This window comes from Sus scrofa, chromosome 13 (assembly GCF_000003025.6).
Source record: "Sus scrofa isolate TJ Tabasco breed Duroc chromosome 13, Sscrofa11.1, whole genome shotgun sequence".
Lineage (NCBI taxonomy): Eukaryota > Metazoa > Chordata > Mammalia > Artiodactyla > Suidae > Sus > Sus scrofa.
In genome coordinates, this window is record NC_010455.5 from 135,264,921 (window position 1) to 135,284,089 (window position 19,169).

Sequence of the window (19,169 nt, forward strand, 5' to 3'; positions counted from 1 at the left end):
CTGGTTTCTTCGCCCTCAGGGACCCCAGTCCTGTGATGTTACTGATGTGCAACCACCACTGTATGCACGGCCCCAAACTCTACAGAGGCCTTTCCTCAGGACTGGGTACCCTTTTGGACTGTTCAGAAAGCAGTGCTATTAAAGGCTCTGGCTCCAGGAGGAGCATCACATGCAGCCCTTGAGTCTGATGAGGTCCTGATACCTTCTGGACAGTGATCTCATCATATTCTCAGATCAACCCTGGGAGGCAGCAGAGGGTAATGATTTTTCTCCCCACTGTACAGCTGGGGAGACTGAGGTCAACCAGATCACTTTTCTTGGCCAAACAGTGAGAACAGCTCAGGAACAGAACTTGGAAAGAACCCAAGGCCCTCTCTGCCGGGTCTGCCCACCAGCCTGAGGACTCCCCAGGCTGAGGACACGCTGCAGCCAGAGCCTGCAGGCTTGTTCACTTTGGTGCTGAAGGACATTTCATCACCTCCTGGAACCACAGAATGTCAAAACCAACGGGCACTGAGAGATCATCTGATTCAACACCTTTGTCTTATGAGGAGGAAACTGAGGCCAGAGATAGGAATCTCTTCTCCCCTCCCTCTCCTTTCTCTGCTCTGCTGATAATGCATGGTCGGGCAGAGACTGCTAGCTGTCTATGCAAATCCCTTCTCCCCTTCCAGCCCAGGTGACTAGACTCTATTTCCCAGACTCCTTTGCGGTTTGGTCAAACCATATGCTCTCCGGTGGGATGGAGAAGGAAGTGAAGCCTTCCACTTTCAGGCCTGGCTCACCAGTGCCTCCCATCCTCTCAGCTCCAGGTTCGTTTTCATCTCTGGCAGATTGGGAGGTCAATTCCAAGGGCAGCTTTGGAAGCCATGCGTTGGAGAATGGCAGAGCCACTCAGAGTATGGAGACCTGAGTGGCTGTGTTGGGGAGAGCCACCCACCGGACCTGAATACCAGTGCCTAAGGCTGTCAAGTGAACAAGGAGAATACAACACCTATCATGTAAAGCTGCTGCATTTGGGGAGATTTTTGTTACTGCAGCCTAGCCTAAACCTAATCTAACGCATGTGAGTAGAGACCAGACAGCCCCTGCAAATGCTCTGGCTACATACAGTGTCAGGTGATGGAGACCATGGGCTCACTGCTGATCTCACTGTCCGCAGCTTTGGAGAGGTCCCACTCCCACCTATAGAGAGGTCAGGAATGTCAGACTCCTAACTCACTCCATCCAGAAATTGGGTCTGAACTGGCTTCCTACCTGTTTAATTCTAGATCAAAAGACTCCCAGGGCTGCACTGGACCTGAGATGTCATCTGGTTTATCCCCTCAGCTCCAGACATGGCCTCTTCTAAGCCTTGTGAGCTGACCAAAAATCTCGTCTGGATTTTTATATCCCTGGGGAGGAAACACTCCAAATTCCTTAGACACCTGCTTTATACTTCCTTGTCACTGGGTCAGGTTCTCTACTGAACCCTAAAACAGCAGAGCTGGGACATCCATTAGCAATCATCTCGGACAGATATTGTTTTACAGATGAGGAACCTGAGGCCCAGATCACAGCGAGAATGGTCAGGTCAGGGCAAGAAGCAAGGGCCCTAAGTCCACCTTGACTACTCTTTCAGGGTTCTATCTGCTTCCAACTCTCCCTTGTATTTTTCTTCTTCTGTCCTAGGAGGATCTGAAAACTGTGCTGGGGTCCATCTTTGCTATGATCAATCTTTCCACGTTCTCCTGTGTTTCCCTTACTCCACCCCTCACTCCCAGGTTAAGCATCTCCCATCTTACCTGAAATGGGTCCTTCTCTAGGCAGAGGGAAGATGGGGGAGGCGAATCTGGTGCATGGTTGCTCCTTGGGCCTTGGTAGTGAAGACATTTCCATATCCACACCAGAAACCTCGAAGGGCCACTAAATTCTCACATGTTACCAGAAGGGCAAGCCGGGCTATGTGAAATGTTCTTTGAGGAAGAGAGCGAGCAGCCATGACCAGAACCTCTGAGCATGTTGCCTTGGCGTGTTGGGGTTTGTCTGACTGCCTCCGGGCTGCTGGGCAGTGCTGCCTGTTCATAGGGAAGTGGGATCCTGAGAAGTTGAACTGGGTCCATGAGAGCAAACCACGTTACTTACAGAGGTGTCATTGTCTGATATTTTCTTGGAAAGACCTGGAAATTCTGCTTGAGAGCCCTGGAAAGCTGGGTTTGTTTTGTGGTTCTTTAAAAACGAAACAAAATAAAACCAAATTGTTACCCCTCACTCCTCAGCTTAAGGTGAGCTTGTATATACACAGCATCCTTTATGTTTTGTGCCAAGTGACTCATGTGGACTGAATCACCAGAGAGTGGGCCTAGCCCATTTGCAGCTGCCCTAGACACCATGATCTGCTCATTGCCCTGAAGGGGGCAGGGTCATGACTCCCAGAGACAGTAATAGAGAGGAGGGGAGAAATGAGGTGGAGACAGGCCTGAAAGGGAAGTCCACACTCACAGTTTCCTGAGCATCTGTGGTCACACAGGGTCCCCATTGGAACTGATGAGATCCCCAGGAGCTCCAGGATTCATCTCAGTTGGCACATTGTCTGCATTATTGCAAATTCCAAATTGTAGGACCAGAATTAATAATGCCACATGGTCCTTCAGAGATTAATCCCTTCATCTTTGGGAATAGCTTCAGAATCTTGAGCAAGTTACTCTCCCATTTGGAGCCCTTTTCACCTGGAAATGCAGAGGCTTAGAGTACAGTCTTAAAATGTAGACATTTTATCTTCTATATCCTGGCAACAGAGGGGATAGGGACACAAATGGAACTTTATTTACCAGGGAAATCTGTCTAAACTAAATCTTTGAATCTCTCCCCGGAAAGGTTTCCATTTAAAATTCAGGGATCTCTGTGCATCCTTCTGTTGAATTTGCTATCCGCGGCCCATTTCCAGATATGAGTTTGCCCTAGCCCTGCCTGAATTCACAGTTTTCTTTTCCCTGCAGCCTGTTTGGGTGTCCCGGCCATGACATTTCTGCAGAACTGTGGTGTGAGCCAAAGGCAGGGGTGGGCTGGGGATGGACTCCAGGTTTGAGAGGACGTGGGTGGGGGGGTGTAGGATGACTCCCGCGATGGCTGCAGGGTGTGGTGTTAGGCTTGGCTACAGCCAACTCAACCCCAGCCCTGGGGCCTGGAGGAGAGGTGGAGGGGGGGCGGCAGGCGGTAGGGGGTGTGTGTATGGGAGTGGGGGGTGGCTAAGATTAGTAGGGATGGGAAGCAGGGGCACAGGTTCCACTGCCCTCGCATATCAAAGCACTTTGTATGATCTACTTAATGGTAATCACATTACCCAGTACCTGCTTTTCACCGATTGTGCATTTAAGGAGCTGAGAAATTCTGGTCCCCGATTCAGAGGACTCGGGTTTTCTAAATTTTCTGCAAATAGCAAGGCAATACTAATCGGGGTGGGGAGGGTGGGTGTGCGTGTGTGTGTGTCCGAGGTCACCGGCTCCGAGGACCTCCCCCCGCAGTCCCAGGCCGGCGCTCGCGGGCCCGGCCCCCGCCCCCTTCCTGCCCTCTCCCCGCCCCGGCCGAGCCCGGCCGCGCTCGGCCGGTGATGTCAACCCGAGGAGGAGCCGCCCGCCCCGCGACCCGCCCGGGCTAATCAGCATGTAGCGGCGCCGGGGCCGCCTCCGCCGCGCCCGCCCGGCCCCCGACCTCCCTCCCGCGGCTCCCCACAACTTTTGAGGCGGGGACCGCGCTTGCAGCTTCACTTCGCTCACTTCCCCAGCCCGGCGCGGCACCCGCCGCCCGTTTCCCTCGCACCCGTGGCCGCCCCGCGCCCACCCGCGCGCCGGGCATGTGAGCGCGGGCGGGCGCCGCCACCATGGCCTCGCCGCCGCCGCTCCTGCTGCTGCTGCTACCGCTGCTGCTACTGCCGCCGCCGGCCGCCCCCAAGCCCCGCAACGAGAGCGAGCCGCCGCCGCCGCCGCCGCCGCCCGCGCTGTCCCCGGAGCGCCACGGGCCCGCGCCTACGGGCCACCGCTGGACAGCCGCTGTGCGTGGCACCGCGACGCGGCCCGAACCTTCGGGCCGAGTCCCCCGAGGCGGGAGCACCGGTGAGTGAGTGCCAGGGACCAGCGCCGCGCGAGCCTCGGGCTGGGGGCGTGGGCGCGCCCAGGGCTGCATCCCAGAGCCCTAGGCCCCTCCGCGTCGCTCAGCCCCGGTGGGGGCTCCGCTTCCCCTCGCGCGCTGGGACCCTTGGGGTTGGGGTGGGAGGGAGGGCAGCGAGCTGGGAGAGTGGTTTCCTAGCCGCTTTCGCCGCCGGCTGGACTGGGGTGTGTGTGACCATCCTGTTCTCTCTCTACCCCTTGGAAGAAAACTTATCTGCCATGGTGTACCCTGGACCCCCCGTACACCTACCTTAACAAAAAAAAAAGAAAGAGAAATACCTCCGAACCTTACAAAGAGCCTCTCCCACTTCGGAGGTGATAACAACTGGCCAGTCCGTTCCACAATTCCATTCTTTCCTATAGATACAGAAAGGGCCTCTCCTGGTACAGAGGCTGACTTTCAGATTTAAATAAGTGACTGTAGGGTTCTAGCCTTGAGGATATTTGTAAAGGGCAAAAGGGTGTAGCTGGAAACCAAACTCTACTGAATCACTCTAAAGCAAGAGGCTGGTAGGGCCGGGGGTGGGGGGTTCCAAGGTGAAGCCCCGCAATGCAAACGTCTTTCCTCTCCTTTTGGTTCCTGAGAGCGCTGCTCCATACCCAGCCACTGCCTGTCTGCTCAGAGAGGGACCTGTCCTCTCTCCTCTGGACCTTTTAATTCAGTTGCTTCTTTAGGTCTGGGAGAAATGCAAAGAACTAAGTGGAATTCTATCCATAATATCTTTGTGACCTGGGGACTGTCACTTCTTTGGATCTCAGCCTCTCCATCTGTGAAATGGAAGTAATGAGACCCACTCTTCCTGGCCTCCTGATGATGATGTGACAAAATGAAAGTAAAAATAAGTGGAAAGTGCTTTGAACAAAGTCAGCAGGGCTGTGTTGGCCGCTGCCTTCCTGGGAGTGATGCAAGGCATACATTCTCTCAGAGATGCCAGGATAGGTATTGACCTGGAGTTGAGGTGAAGGCTGAGAAGATTTCATCGTCCTGCTGGACACTTCATTTAAGTGTCTCATGTCACACAAACTTCCTGGGATAGGAATTCACTTGCTTCATTGCCCCGAGAGATGCCTCCTCCCATCAAACAAGAAAAAAAAAAAAAAAAAAAAAAAGCTTAGAAAATAATCAGATCCTCTCATAAAAACTCAGCTCTATGCAGTAGTACTCCCATCATTGCAAAAGCCTTGTCTTTGTGACCTTCTCCATCACGGGCACACGATCGAGAAAGTGAGGGGTCCGTAAGGGAAGAGAGAGGAGAAAAAAGCTTCTAAAGGTCTGCGGGAGACACACCCACCATGACCCCAACTCTAGGTGACTTACAGCGTACATTGTTTTACGTTCCACGGGAAGGACTCAAGAACATAAAGAGAACATTTCCTGGCTTTCTTATGTTAGAAACCTAAGTACAGAATACTGCAGGAATGTGTGAGTCTTCTAAATGGGAAGTGGGGTACAGGGGATTCAGGCCTTTTCAGGACCTGGGGGCAACTCTCGCTGGGCGGCAGTCAGGCTTTCTTAGGGCCTGATCTTGTTAGGAGGTGGGTGGGAAGGAAGCTGACATGTTGGGGCTGGCTGGATGAGGCTGGCACATGCGTCTCCTTCCTTCTCTTATATCTGAGAGACCCCATGCATGACAGAGAGCTAGGTGTTACAGGGAGAGGGACTGTGGAGACAGCTGGTTTACGGGACTCGGCAGGTAAGAATTGGGGCTGATCTCCCTTGCTGGTCAGGGACACCCTACCCCCACCCCCACCCCCACCCCGCCACCATAAGTGACCCACACTTCCTCACAGGTGTGGCTGGTAGCTCTGCTAGTCTTGGCTTTGGCACCTGCCCAGTTGCAAAGATTCATTTTGCAGGGGGAGAGCGATGGAGGTTTCAGGTGCATGAGACCCTGGCGAAAACAGAGAACAGGTAGGCAGGAGCTGGCTGATCCAAAATTTCTCTTACCTAAGAGGATTTCCCTTGGTGCCCCAACAAAGACCACCTAAGGAGTGACTGCACTTGAGCTGCTCTAAAGCTGGATCTTGGGTGGGATGTCAGGAAGGAGAGCCTAGAAGAGAGGAAATGAATTACTTGTTGAAAACGTCTCATTTCACTAAATTCACTAATATGGTTGAGGATCCAGGGAGCCCCTGTGCTTCTTTTCTTGTGGTGGCCCAAACAATGTCACTTGGAGGGAAAAAAGAAACAATGGACAAGAAAGCCAGCCTTAAGTGATTTCAGTGAGTCTGAGCTTCTTAAGAACCTCTGAGATCTTCTTTGGACCCTTTTGATCAGCCACCATGTACTACAGGACACAATCAGTTGTTTCCCAAGGCAGTGATGTCTCGACACTGCAGGGGTCTCCAGAGACCCTCTGGTCCACATGGCATCCCATGTGGGTATCTGCTGTCTCAGCACCCCTGACAGATGGCCAGCCAGGCTCTGCACCAACGCTTTTGTGCTGGGGTGCGGGTGGGGGCAGGGGGCTTGCTCCTGAGGTAATGAGCCCTGCATCTTACAAATGAGGTGCTGCATTTGATTATTGGGAAAACCGCCTGCTGCCCCTTCTGCTGCGAGGATGCTCGTGGTCAGTGCCTGGTTCTCGTGACCTGGGTTTCCAAAAACAGTGTCAACAGCAGGGACAAGAGATGATGTCCTTTTCTTCCCTGGGCCATTTCTAGCCCTTTTCCTCTTGCAGAGTTCAAGGTTCTCACTGTTGAGTAACCGTACTTGTATTCTGCCTGTGGGTCATTTGCCTGCCTTAGACCACACGTCCGTGGCTGGCAGCACTGCCCCACCCCTTCCCGTTCGTGTGTCCTTTGTTAAACTTTTGCGCCCACCTGTCACCCACAGGCTCTTCAGCTGACCTTGGTGTTCAGCCAGTGCAGATAGAGATGCCAGGTCCTCGAGGTTTTCGTTTTCCTCACTGTGTGGGTTTTTGGGTTTTTTTTTTTTTTTTTTTCTTTTAACAATTCAGAGTTTCTGAGCCGAGCCACAGTTCTAAGCTGAGTGCTTAAGTTTATACACTTTGACTTTTGCAATCCATAGGCTTTAATTGTGAGATCGGCAAATGCGCCGGGTGGGGGAGGAGATGGGAGGGGAGGCTTAAGTCATAACGAAAATCAGTGCAGAAGGAAAGAACTTTCCCACCCAAAGGGGAAATGACGCTGAGAAGTTGAGCACCAGCCCAAGGAATAATAATCTTAAAAAAATGCAGCTCCCTAGAGTAAGGAAGCGCTTGTGAGCCCAGCCCCTTCTGGGCTGTTACATAGCTGTCGCCTGAATTGCTGTAACTTTGTGGGCCAACTTGTCATTTAGCTCTAGCTGCGGTGGAGGGAACCATCACACAGTGTAGTGAAGACCCAGGCGAGGCAGGAGGCAGCCCCCAGGGAAGGGAGATGGCTTTCCTCCAGCACCATCCTGGCTGGGGCTGGGCATGGTGGTGATGGGATTCCTGAGAAGCCTTCTTGCTTTGATGGAGGGCACCCTAAATAGAAGGAGAGGTGTGGGGAAGGGACTCACCCTGGCCCTGATGTGTTTAAAAGCCACATCCTTCTAACCTCATGTGTGTAAAGGCTGAGCTGCTGTTTCCTGCCCAGAGCTGGATGGTGTGGGCAGGGCGAGAATGAAAAGTGTCCACTGCCCAGCCAGGCAGTGACTGCACCCCAAGTCCCGGGGTAAGGAGCCTCTGCCCTCCCAGCGATCCCCTCTGCCTTCCAGCAGCCCTGCCCAGCGGCCGAAAGCAGTGTTCTTAGAGTTCTTGGCATGTTGTCTCAGAGCTGCCCAGAAAAAAAGCAAAGCACAGATGGCAGTTGTGGCTTCATGAGCCCCTTAGTGCCTTCTCAGAAGCTGCCCTCTGCCCTCACCCCCTCTTTGTGTGAAGGAGAGTTCCAGCTGCAATAAATGTCCCTCCTTCAGAATCCTAGGGCGGAGTTCTCATTGCAGCTCAGCAGGTTAAGAACCTGGCTTGTATCCTGAGGACTGGGTTCGATTCCTGGCCTCACTCAGTGGGTTCAGGATCTGGCATTGCTATGATCTGCGGTGTAGGTCGTAGACGTGGCTTGGATCCCGTGTGGCTGTGGCTGTGGCATAGGCCAGCAGCTGTAGCTCCGATGGATCCCTAGCCTGGGAACCTCCATATGCCGCGGGTGCGGCCCTAAAAAGACAATAAACAAAAGAAAAAAAGAAAGGATCCGAGGGAAGGAAGCACCAGGGAGGGAGATTCGGCTTGGCCCTCTTTGACTCCTACCCTCTGAGGACCTGTGTGGTCGGATCACATTCCTCATCCCGTTTAACCCTCACAACAACCCGGCGAGGAATATTGCTGCCTTTTTACAGTCGTGGACACCGAACCTGGGATGTTACACCACACGGTATGTGGAGGAGGAAGAATTTAAATAGATTTGGCCAAAGCCATTTGCTCCTCCCACAATATATTTAGCAGCCTTGAGTTTCTCACCTGTAAAATGGGGTGAGAGTTTTCTAGATCTCCAGGATCCTCTGCAGTGCATCCTTCTTCTTCCTCCGTCTCTTGCTCTCACCTTTTTTTAGAGAGTAGGACTAGGATTGGGATGAGAGACAGGATAAGGAATGGCAGTGGCTCTTACTGGAGAAAGGCTGCCGAGTAGAGTTCTAGTGAAAGGACGTGGGGCACAAGTCCTTGTATGTGTAAAAATGGTATTGTATATGGCGATTGTGAATTCCGCCCTACTTATATGCCATCCACAGGTTATGATGCCAGAGGTAGCGACATTCATTAGCAACGAAGCTGAATGAATTGGTGGCTGTCTTAATGGGCTCTCTCCTGGGGATATGGCTGATATTCTGAGGCAGTGTTATGCACACCCATTCAGTAGGAGGAGACGTCAGCCGGTACCCTCTTCAGAGGCTGTAAAATTTTCTTTTGATCATCTACGCCCTCTGCTACCCACTCATCGTGCATCTTGTGTAGACAGAAACAAAGATGTTTCTGTCCCGTCCTTTCCCTCATCTTTTGTAGAGTGTGGCATAGGACTCAGTCTGCATCCCATTTGACTGATGTGTACATCAGAAAATACTTACAGAGCCCTTTTTCTGTGTGAGGAGCCGCACCGGGTGATAGGAGGATGCCGTGCAAATCTGCCAGCACCCAGGGAACGTGCAGTCTTGTTAGAGCGCAAACACCACATGTCTCAAAGTGCAGTAATGGGAGTTCCCATCGTAGCTCACAGGTTAACGAACCTGACTAGTATCCATGAGGACTCAGGTTCGGTCCTGGCCTCGCTCAGTGGGTTAAGATCCGGCGTTGCCGTGATCTGTGGTGTAGGTCGCAGATATGGCTCAGATCCCATGTACTTTGGCTGTGGTGTAGGCTGGCAGCTGTAGCTTCGATTAGACCCCTCACCTGGGAACCTCCATATGCCATGGGCGCGGCCCTAGAAAAAAAGAAGACCAGAAAAAGTGCAGTAACGATGCACAAGTGATTCAGAGCTGAAGCAGTGTCACGAGAGGGTCTTACTGAGCAGTGTGGATGGAGACGGCTGCAATGCAGACGTGGAGGGACAGCCAGGGTGGGCAGTCCAGCAGACATGGGGGGTGGGGGGAAAAGAAAGAGTTGCTTGGATACAGATGGACAGAGAGCAGTGAGGGTCTTGGCAGTTTCCAAATATTGAAAGCTCCAGGTTTTTAACGTGCAAGTGATCACCATCAGGAAGGTGGGGGAGGACTCGGAAGACTAATTAGGCTCCAGCCTAACTAGAATCATTGAAAAGAAGCCTAGAAAGGAGGATTGGGTCCAAAGGAAGGAAACTTTAGGGCCTGTTGAAGGCATCCGGTTTCTCTCATCCCTATTGAGGAGCCCCTGAGGGTTGTGAGGAACGAGCAGCATGTCCGCTTGTTCCGTGTTCATTGGTGCTTAGTCTGGGGCCTCATGGATGAACCGAACAACAGATCTGCCGCATTCCAGCCCAGGAGTAATCTCAGAGATACAAGAAGGCTGGCAGACAGGGTATTGATAGGCTAGGAGGAAAAGACTGAAAAACAGCATGGACTAGAACGGGTGGAGTAGAAATTGAAAGGAGCCATGCAAGGGCCCAGGCAGGAGGCCCTGGTGACCACCTGGCTCAGGGGTGATGGGGGTGGTGGATGGAGAGGAGCTGGTTTGTGACATTTGAAGAGCCTTCACTGTGAAGACCACAGCCTGTCCCAGTAGAAGTCTTCCGAGGACAGCTGAGAATGCAGAACTGAACCAGGACGAGGTCAGGGCCATATTCGGTCTGGACATGACCTCAGCAGCAGCAGATGCCCTGGAGAAGAGGAAGCTGGCGGTGCCCATGGGGAACACCCAGCTTAGATGGTGGGGAGGAAGCAGTGCCAGCCAGGGGCCAGGCCGGCCGGAGGGCGCCTTGAAAGGTCGTGCAGCCTGGGCTGGCTGTGGGTCATGGGTGATTGAGTATAGTGTGCAGTGTGTGCATACACTCCTACAGTCGGCCAAGGGACGGCGTGTAAGCTCACCTGTATCTGCTGGTCTTGTCTCATCCAGATCCTGTCCACATGAAAGGAGAAGGGAGATGGAGAATGCGGCCTGAGGGAAGGCCCCTGGCTTTGATTCTGAGAATTTGGGGGAGCTTTGGTAGAGCAGGAAGAAGCCTGCTTACTGTGTGGAGACAGCAGATGTTGGCCTCCCTGGGCAAAGTTCAGAGTGATGTGAAAGAGGACAAGCAGAGAGAAAAGAGCCTTGATTCCCATCCCAAACAGTGTTGACTCCTGACTCCTCCATGTCAGGAGTTGGCAACACCCTCGCCTCGTTACATAAAGGATAAGCCTAGGAGCCACCTCTATCATCCTTTGCCCTTACCTTCCATCTTGTGTGTGTATGTGTGTGTTGTGTGTGCGCGCGCGCGCACGCGTGTAACGCAGCACACTCCAGTTGGTTCTATTTCCAGAATAGATCCAATCCGCCCTCTCCATCTCTGCTGCTCTTTCTATATCCCCCATGTCCACTCAAGCTCTCCCTCCACTCTCTGCTCACAGGAGTCAGAGCCATCTGCTTCAGATGCAGTTCAGGTCAGCTCACTCTCCGACCAAACACCCTCTGAGGGCTCTGCCGTTGTGCTGAGAATAAAATCCAGACCCCCTGGAGGAACACGAGTCCACAGGTCCGACCCACCAGCCTCTGGCCTCATTTTGTTCAGCTCCCTGTCCTAGCCCCAGACTGCTGGTTTCTACAGACCCAGCTCCTTCCATCCAGGACGAGGCACAGGGTGTGCCCTGGGCTGTGGTGGAACCAGCCTTGCGGTGGAGGGAGCAGCCAGTGCACACACCCTGAGGATGGAGAGAAGGAGCCTGTGCTGGCAGGCCTGTGGGGCTGTGAGAGGTGGCGAGGAGGGCAGACTGTCCTCTAGCACCTGGAGGGGGTTAGGCAGAGGGGTGGTTATGGGGAATAGACTGTGGGAAGCCAGCCTAGGTAGGAGTCTGACCTGTGGCATGCCCTGGTGGCTTGTGGAGTAAATGATGGCTCTAGATGTGGAGAGTGGAGGTGGGAAGAGGATGCGCTCTTGCAGGACTGTCTCTGGGACGGCGCTGTCCTATGAGCCTGGACCAGCGAAACACAGGGTGGGCGAGCCCATGCCTCCCTCCTGCTGTACCCCCGGTGCAGTAGGACTGTGGACCCAACAGTCTTCTTCTCCAGGGGAGGGAGAGGGCAGAGGGCTGCCAGTGGAGCAGAGAAGCCGCATCCAAGCTGTCATGTGGGCTGTGGTTCAGGGTCCCTGGCTGGGCTGCTGCTGTGGCGGGATCTCTGGAGTCAAGGGTTTGGATGCAGAAGAGTGTTCGCCTTCTGCTTGCCGTGGTCCCGCTTCCTTGTTGGCCCTGAGCTGTCAGAGGGTGAGGATGCTTGTCCTCGTGTCAGCAGGACCAGTCTTCCTGATCTTTGCTCCCCACCAGACCAGGACCTCAGCCCCGGGAAGCTGGCTTGCTGCCAGTCAACAGTGAGGCTGTCAGGTGACGTTTTTGACTTAGGCTGACAGTAAAGTGCTGGCATTTTGGTATCTCCAAGCTGCATGGCCGTCTTTTCCTTTTTCCAAAATTTAAAGTCCTTTTTAGACATTAATTTTTTTTGATTATAAAAGTTGTATGTGTTTATATATAACATCAGAAGTTATAGAGAAGTAAAAGCAATAAATGAATACCACCTATATTCCAACTACTAGAAATATATTACAATTGAGCATGTTATTATTTCTTATTGATGTGGAATATAAAGTTATCTATCTCTAACTATCCATCTATTTACGTATCAATCCATGTGTATAGGCATATGAATATCCAGAATGGATATTGTTTATTATACCATAAGTTTTTTCTAGCTATTTCTTCGTTGGATATAAAGACTACATCAGTTTTTCGCTATCATAGATAATGCTGTGATAAATATCTTAGAGGCATCAAATTTTGTATTTATATCTGATTATTTGCTTAATGTTTAATTCCTGATGTGGAATTTTTAAGATTCTTGGCAGTACTACCAAAGGACCCCTTGAATTGTACCAAGTTATATACTTTTTCCAGAAGTTAAAGAGAAGATGTATCATTGGTGTCTGACTGCACGGGTGTCTGATGAACAGGAAGCTCGGGGACACTGCCAGGGGAAGCTCTGCCCACGGCTGTGAAGAGGGTGACTACCTCTGGGCAGACGGCAGCCTAGCACAATGCTTTGCCAAGTGACCAGGTAGAAGGAATTATGGATTTTAGAAGGAACTGAATAGAAGGGGCAAAAGACCACCACAGGGCCTGCATCTTTTAATTAGAGTCATTTCATTGGCAATAATTGATCCCTTAAATTGTAGGAGTTTGTTTGGTGTATATAAGAACACTTCGAGAATTCTTTTTGTTCAGAGAAGCCTGCATTCTTAGGTTTAGACAGGACCTCAAAAGATCTGTCGTCCTCGGGCCGCCCCCAGTTCCCATCCGGCCTGCTCAGTGGGTCAAGGATTGCTGTCACCATAAGCTGTGATGCAGGTCGCAGACCAGACTTGGATCTGGCATTGCTGTGGCTGTGGTGTAGGCCGGCAGATGCCGCTCTGATTTGACCCTAGCCTATGCTGAAGGTGACAAAAAAAAAAAAAAAAAAAAAAAAATCTGTCTTTATTCATTAAATGATAGAAAGGCTTATTTACAAAATAAGGAGGAAAAAGAAGACTGTCCATTTCATTTTAGGGCTCTCACTTTTTTTTTTTTTTGCTTTTTAGGCTGCAACAGCCACAAATGGAAGTTCCCAGGCTAAGGGTCTAATTGGAGCTACAGCTGTCAGCCTGTGCCACAGGTCCTGGAAAGGTTCTAGAAACCAGCGAAGCAGTGTCACAGCCATCATAGTGCCAGTTAGAGCTATAGTTGGAGGTAGAAAGGGTGCCCCAGCACCTGGCGTGGCTAGTGGGGAAAGCTGTTCTAAAAGCTCCAGGGTCAAGTTTTGGCTCTAGTCATCATGTAATTGGGCCACATTTTCTCCACTGGGCCTCTGTTTCTTGATGAATGAAGGGTTGGTCCATACTGTGCTGAAGCTCCTTTCTGAGAGGCCATTTGATCCTGTGAACACTCCCATTTCCCCGAAGCTGGTAAAACGTGAGACCAGCACAGGATCTTCGCTGGAGTCGGAAGCGGGACGTGTGAGGGCGAGGGACGGTGGCTCTGCATGTGTACTGGACCCTGACTGCAGCCCTTGAGAGGAGCAATGGTTTTATTCTTTTTTCCTGCGCCCAGCCTGGGCAATCTGTCCAGCTGTGGCCGCACTGCCCCGTGCTACAGCAACAGCCTGCACCATGGGGGTTAGGGCTCTTGTATTGATTCTAAGAAGTGGTGAATCTACAAGGCTTCCAGCAGGACACATTCCTCTGAGCTGTTTTTGGTTGGGGTACTTGCACTTCACGTTTATTCTGTCATGTAGAGTGTTTGGGGAGTACAGGTCGGTGGTGTGAGACAGGCTCTGTTTCCCAGTTCCTGGGTTGTTGGGGGTGGGTGGGAGCCCGGACTCACTAAGACCAATAACAGCCCCCACTCTCTGGCTGGAGGACTGGTTCTGAGGCAAGGGGATGATTTGATAGTTTGACAGTTTCTGCTTACGTTTTGATAAGTGAGGATGGACAGGGAGGAAGGGGTGATGAGAGAGGCAGAGGTCAAGGTCAAGCTTCCTGTGGCTGTGCCATGACCAGCAGTCACATTGGAGGAAGGTGTAGCGAGATGCAGGGAGAGGACGTCGTGTATTGGTGGTTATTGTTTTGGGCAAAGAAGATGGTGGTGTCAATGTTGGGCTAGTGTTGAACCACCATTCTCCTGGAGGAGATGGAACAGCTTCAGTACAGGGGTGAGTTTCACTCTGTGGCCTTTGGGGCACCAGGACATGTTTGCTGTCATGGGGTAAGACTTTTCTGGGATCATCTTTTGCAGGTGTGGATGAATGAAAGCCCTGCTGGCTTTGCAGTACAGACTGTGGAGGTCCTAGTTTGGGGGTCAGACAGCCTCAGTCCAGATCCAGCAGTGCCAATGGCCTGCTGTGTTACCTTATAGTTATTCGCCCTCTCTGTGCTTCCGTTTCTCCTCTGTCAAATTGGCTATTAATATACAGGGAGGGAGCTCCTGTCGTGGCTCAGTGGTTAACGAATCTGACTAGGAACATGAGGTTTCGGGTTTGATCCTGCTTGCTCAGTGGGTTAAGGATCCGGTGATGCCGTGAGTTGTGGTAGGTCACAGATGCGGCTCACATCCTGTGTGCTGTGGCTGTGGTGCAGGCCGGCAGCTGTAAGCTCTGCTTGGACCTACCCTGGGAACTCCATATGCTGCGGGTGCAACCCTAAAAAGACAAAAAAAAAAAAAAAAGACACACCACAATATATAGGAATTAAGTCCTATGTCTTGTAAAGCGATGATAGGTCTGGGCAGAGCTTATCGTTGGCCATGATGCTGCTCCTGAAACCATGCTTTAACATGCCATTGCTTGTGACAAGCTTCACATCAGCGCTTGGACAGGGGACAGTTCTGAATGCAAGGCTCAGGCCACTTCGGACTCTGTACCCAGTCTCTCCCACCCCCGAACTCACCTATGGTTTTTAGACTTCTCTCTGTCATCATTAGTTTAGGCCTTTCATATCTGAGCCCGTTTCCGATTAAAAGCGGCAGCATGCAGTTCTGTCCCCTCACAGTGTATGGGTTCTGAGCAAGTTTAAGATTTGAGTCAATCGGCTGCCTTGCCTGTAATCATCCGAGGAGACCAGGTCAACACCCACGAAGCAATTAGGAGTCAACAAAACCAGTATGTGAGGTGTGACTCCAAAATAATAAGACGTTGAAAACCTGTCATAGGTGGACCTCCGTGACCAGTGAGGTCAGAACCTTTGGAGATGGTTGACCCATGCCTCTCAAGTGTTTGAAAGAGTTGGGAGCCCCATTCAAGGCTGGTGTGTGGGCCACAAGCAACTCACTGCTGGATTTGTTTTTGCAGGTAAACCTCCTGTAAAAATAATACTAAAATTTTTAAAAATTAAAAAATAAAACCTCCTCCTGGATCCAAAATGGTTCATGCACCTTCATCTCCGGCATCAGTTACCAGATGGGGCTTTAAATTTGTGTCTGCTTCCAAAATACTCTCAATCTCTCATCTAGGGAAGAAAAATTGTTGTTATCCAGGGAACTCAAGAGAATGTCCTGCAGGATCTATAAAACTAGAGAATTTTAGGAAACTGCTCCAGCATTTCTTTTCACCAAACATTGTGACTAAGTGTGGTCTTATGGACTCTTGAAGAGATGACTCACTGGTGAATTTTGTGTTGCTCAATTTGTCTGTTGATAGTGCTCCCGCTCAGGCTGGCAGCGTTGCAGACAGGGCAGTGGTGCTCGAGGTCTGTGGGTCAGAGAATTCTGCTCTTTTTTTTTTTATTTATATTATGTATTATGTATTTTTTTTTTGTTTTTAGGGCCGCACTGAGGCATTGAAGGTTCCAGCTAGGGTCATCAGTACTGCCGGCTGCGTCAGCATAGAACGCAGGTCCCAGCAGTGCGCGACTCCCACGCTGCCAGGTTTAACCAGATGGGCAGGGATGGACCCGCAACTCACGGTTCCTATCGGATTCATTTCTGCTGCGCCACGACGGGACTCCAGAGAACCTCTGCTCTTGACCCAACTTCTAGCTCTGTGGCTTTGGGCAGCTGCCTGACGTCTCTGGTCGACTTTCTTATGTTAAAATGAGGGTAATATTCTCTATCCTGCTTCCTAGCAAGGCTTTGAGGAGGAATGAATACATTATGACTGTGAAAGCCCGTTTAAGTGTAGACATAGCAAGTATCTGAGTCATAATACAGTGAACTGACTGTGACCTTGGGCAAGGCGCTCCATCCCTGAGCCGTGTCTGTATCTGTAAAATGGGACGAGAAGACCACCCGTCCACCTCGCAGTGCTGTTGTGGGGGCGAAACGAATCCATCCATGTGACAAGCTTTGTAAACATGGTCCCGGGAACACCTGGCCAGTTTTAGTATTGTGAGATGGGGCTCCATGGAGAAGGAGAGGCAGGAGGACGAGGAGAGGTGGAGGAGAACATCTAGAAATCTCCGTGGCTTTGTCAAGGCTCCATCTCTCTGTCCTCTCGGGGGCCCCGTGGAAGAGCTCTTCCCATCCTCCTCCCCATCAAGCCAAATGTTCTTGCAGCTCTGCCCCTGGCCTCCAGCTCAGTGCAGCAACTTTACTGAGCATTCCTGTGCACCACTGTCTCTCGTAAGGGACCAGACATGGATCACAGTTATAACCGTATAACAAGTAGAAGACTCGTGACGAGGGGAGAGTTGTCCTGGGAAGGCTGCCTGGAGGTGGTAGCCTTGGATCTGGGTATGAAATGAGTCCGATTTTTGCCAGAAAGCCAAGGAGACTGGAGCAGGGCATTCTGGGCGGGAGGGCAGCAGGGAGGAAGTCGTGGAGGGAAGGCATCAGGGCTGCACCTGTTTTCTCTGAGGCAGTGATTCCACACTAACCTTTTCTTCTCTGCAGAAACCCCGTTCTGTGCCTTCCGCCACTGCCAAACAGCCACACATTCGTCCATGTGCTTATCCTGCTTCATTTCATACAAAGAGAGTCGTTATCAATGCAGACGTGTCACCCTTCCCCAACCCGACTCCTTTGCTGGTAAGGTCGTTATCTCTCTGTCATCCTCTCATCACCCATCATCTTTCCTTGCCACGGCCTTTTCTCACTTCTCCCTCCTTCCTCCCACCCTCTCTTCTGCCTTTCTTCCTTCCTCTTCCTAATCCATCCCTTGTTGATTAGGTGGAATTAATTACACGTAATGCGTTCGGAAGCAGGTGACCTAGGCTGTCAAGGTGTGTCACCCACTTGAGTCATGAAGCTGCAGTGTGGATCCTGGAGTCCCCTGAGGACGTCCTGGTAGGCATGAACAGGGACACCTCAGCCCTTTCCCGCTTTCCTTTCAGAGGTGTTGTCTTTGTCTGTCCTTCATTCTTTATGTCCATATTTTATTTTTTTTTATTTATTTATTTTTCTTTTTAGGGGCGTACCTAGAGATTCCCAGGCTAGGGATCCAGTTGGAGCTGCAGCTGCCAGCCTGCGTCACAGCCACTGCAAACCAGATCGAGCAGCATCTGCAGCCTGTGGCTCGCTTGTGCAACAGGGGATCCTTAATCCACTGAGCGAGGCCAGGGATTGAACCCACATCCGCACAGAGATTACGTTGGGTCCTTACCCGTTGAGCCGCAGTAGGAACTCCTCCATATTTCAAATTGGACATTCTTTGAGGTCAGACAGACCTGTGTTGATGTCCAGTCCTACTGTTTGCCATGTAACCTTGGTCATGTTATTCTCTCACTGCACCTCGTGTCCTTACCAAAACAGGGATAATTAGGGTGCTCCCTCCCAGTGTTGCAAGATGAGATTCACGGGACAGTCTGGGCGGTGCTCAGCAGGAGCCTGCAGGGAGCAAGTGCTCCCCTATTTGGCTGCCATATTATTATAATAACCAATAATTACCCTACTCTGGCAGGAGTCCCTTTTTAAAAAAAAATTCTCCCTGCCTTTTTCCTCCCTCCTTCTGTAAGTTTCTCCCTTTTGTTTTCATTTCTCTTTCAGCCTCCTTCCTTTCTTCTCCCGCTTTCTCTTTTTTTCTTAATCGCTATGGCATACAACTGATTTTTTTAAATATTGGTTGTTTGAATCAAGTGTCAGATTTCCCATCTTCATTTAAAAGCTTATTAGTAACCTTTAATTCATCTCCTGAATAAGATGGTACTTACACAGCGCGCAGGCTCCGGTGGGCTCCGGCTGAGCCCCCTCCCCACCCCCAAGGCAGTGACCGCAGCCACCTCTCCCCTGCGCTTCTCCAGTCCTGACCTCGACATCATCGGTCCCGCGTTTTCTAACCCTGTAAACTCTTCAAACAAATGATGCTTCTCTGATTCCTTAGGGTCTTGGGCCCTTCACACAGGTCAGCGGGTCAATGGACCACAGATCTTGCACCGGCGGCGGACCCGTCTGGCTGAGCCCGCCCGCCGCCCCGGTAGCGCCCGCTTCCTGCCCCTCCCCACGCCTCCCCTTCTCCTCGGAACCAGGATGTTTTCCTTGCTCTTTATTGTTTCGCTAACCTGGCAGGCCTCTTAGGTGGAGCCTGCCACGGGCTCCTCTCTGGGTGTGAGCGAATGTCAGGCTGACCACGCGGGAGGCCGGCTCCCTGGGCAGCCCCACCCCCACCCCCAGGCGTCTGCCTCTTGCTAAGGAGCCTCCTCTTCAGCCCCTCCATGGATGTTGGCTTTTCAGAAGGTGAGAGGGGCAAAGAAAACGGAGGCATAAGCCCCCTCCCCCCCCCCGCGGAAGGCCTTTTTGTTTACTTAATCGAATGGGAATCGGCTGACCATTGACCTAGTGCTTTTTCTTAAGGTCTTTTTTCCCTGCCTTAAACCTATAGAATTATATTTAAAGCCAGGAGCATGGGGTCACACAAGGTCCTTCATCTTTCATTCCTGCCTGGATAGGCAGCTCTCCCTCCTTAGCACTGCGCCCCGCCCCAGGCCACC

At 51.6% G+C, this 19,169-nt stretch overlaps 1 protein-coding gene across 1 annotated transcript in view; it reads left to right on the forward strand.

The window, feature by feature from the left end:
* HEG1 (heart development protein with EGF like domains 1) overlaps nt 3,646-19,169 on the forward strand; it is a 90,108-nt gene continuing 74,584 nt past the window's right edge. Inside the window, exon 1 of the mRNA XM_021070219.1 lies at nt 3,646-4,091. Within this exon, the coding sequence (XP_020925878.1) occupies nt 3,860-4,091 (232 nt within the window). The 5' untranslated portion in view covers nt 3,646-3,859. The remainder of the gene's footprint in view (nt 4,092-19,169) is intronic.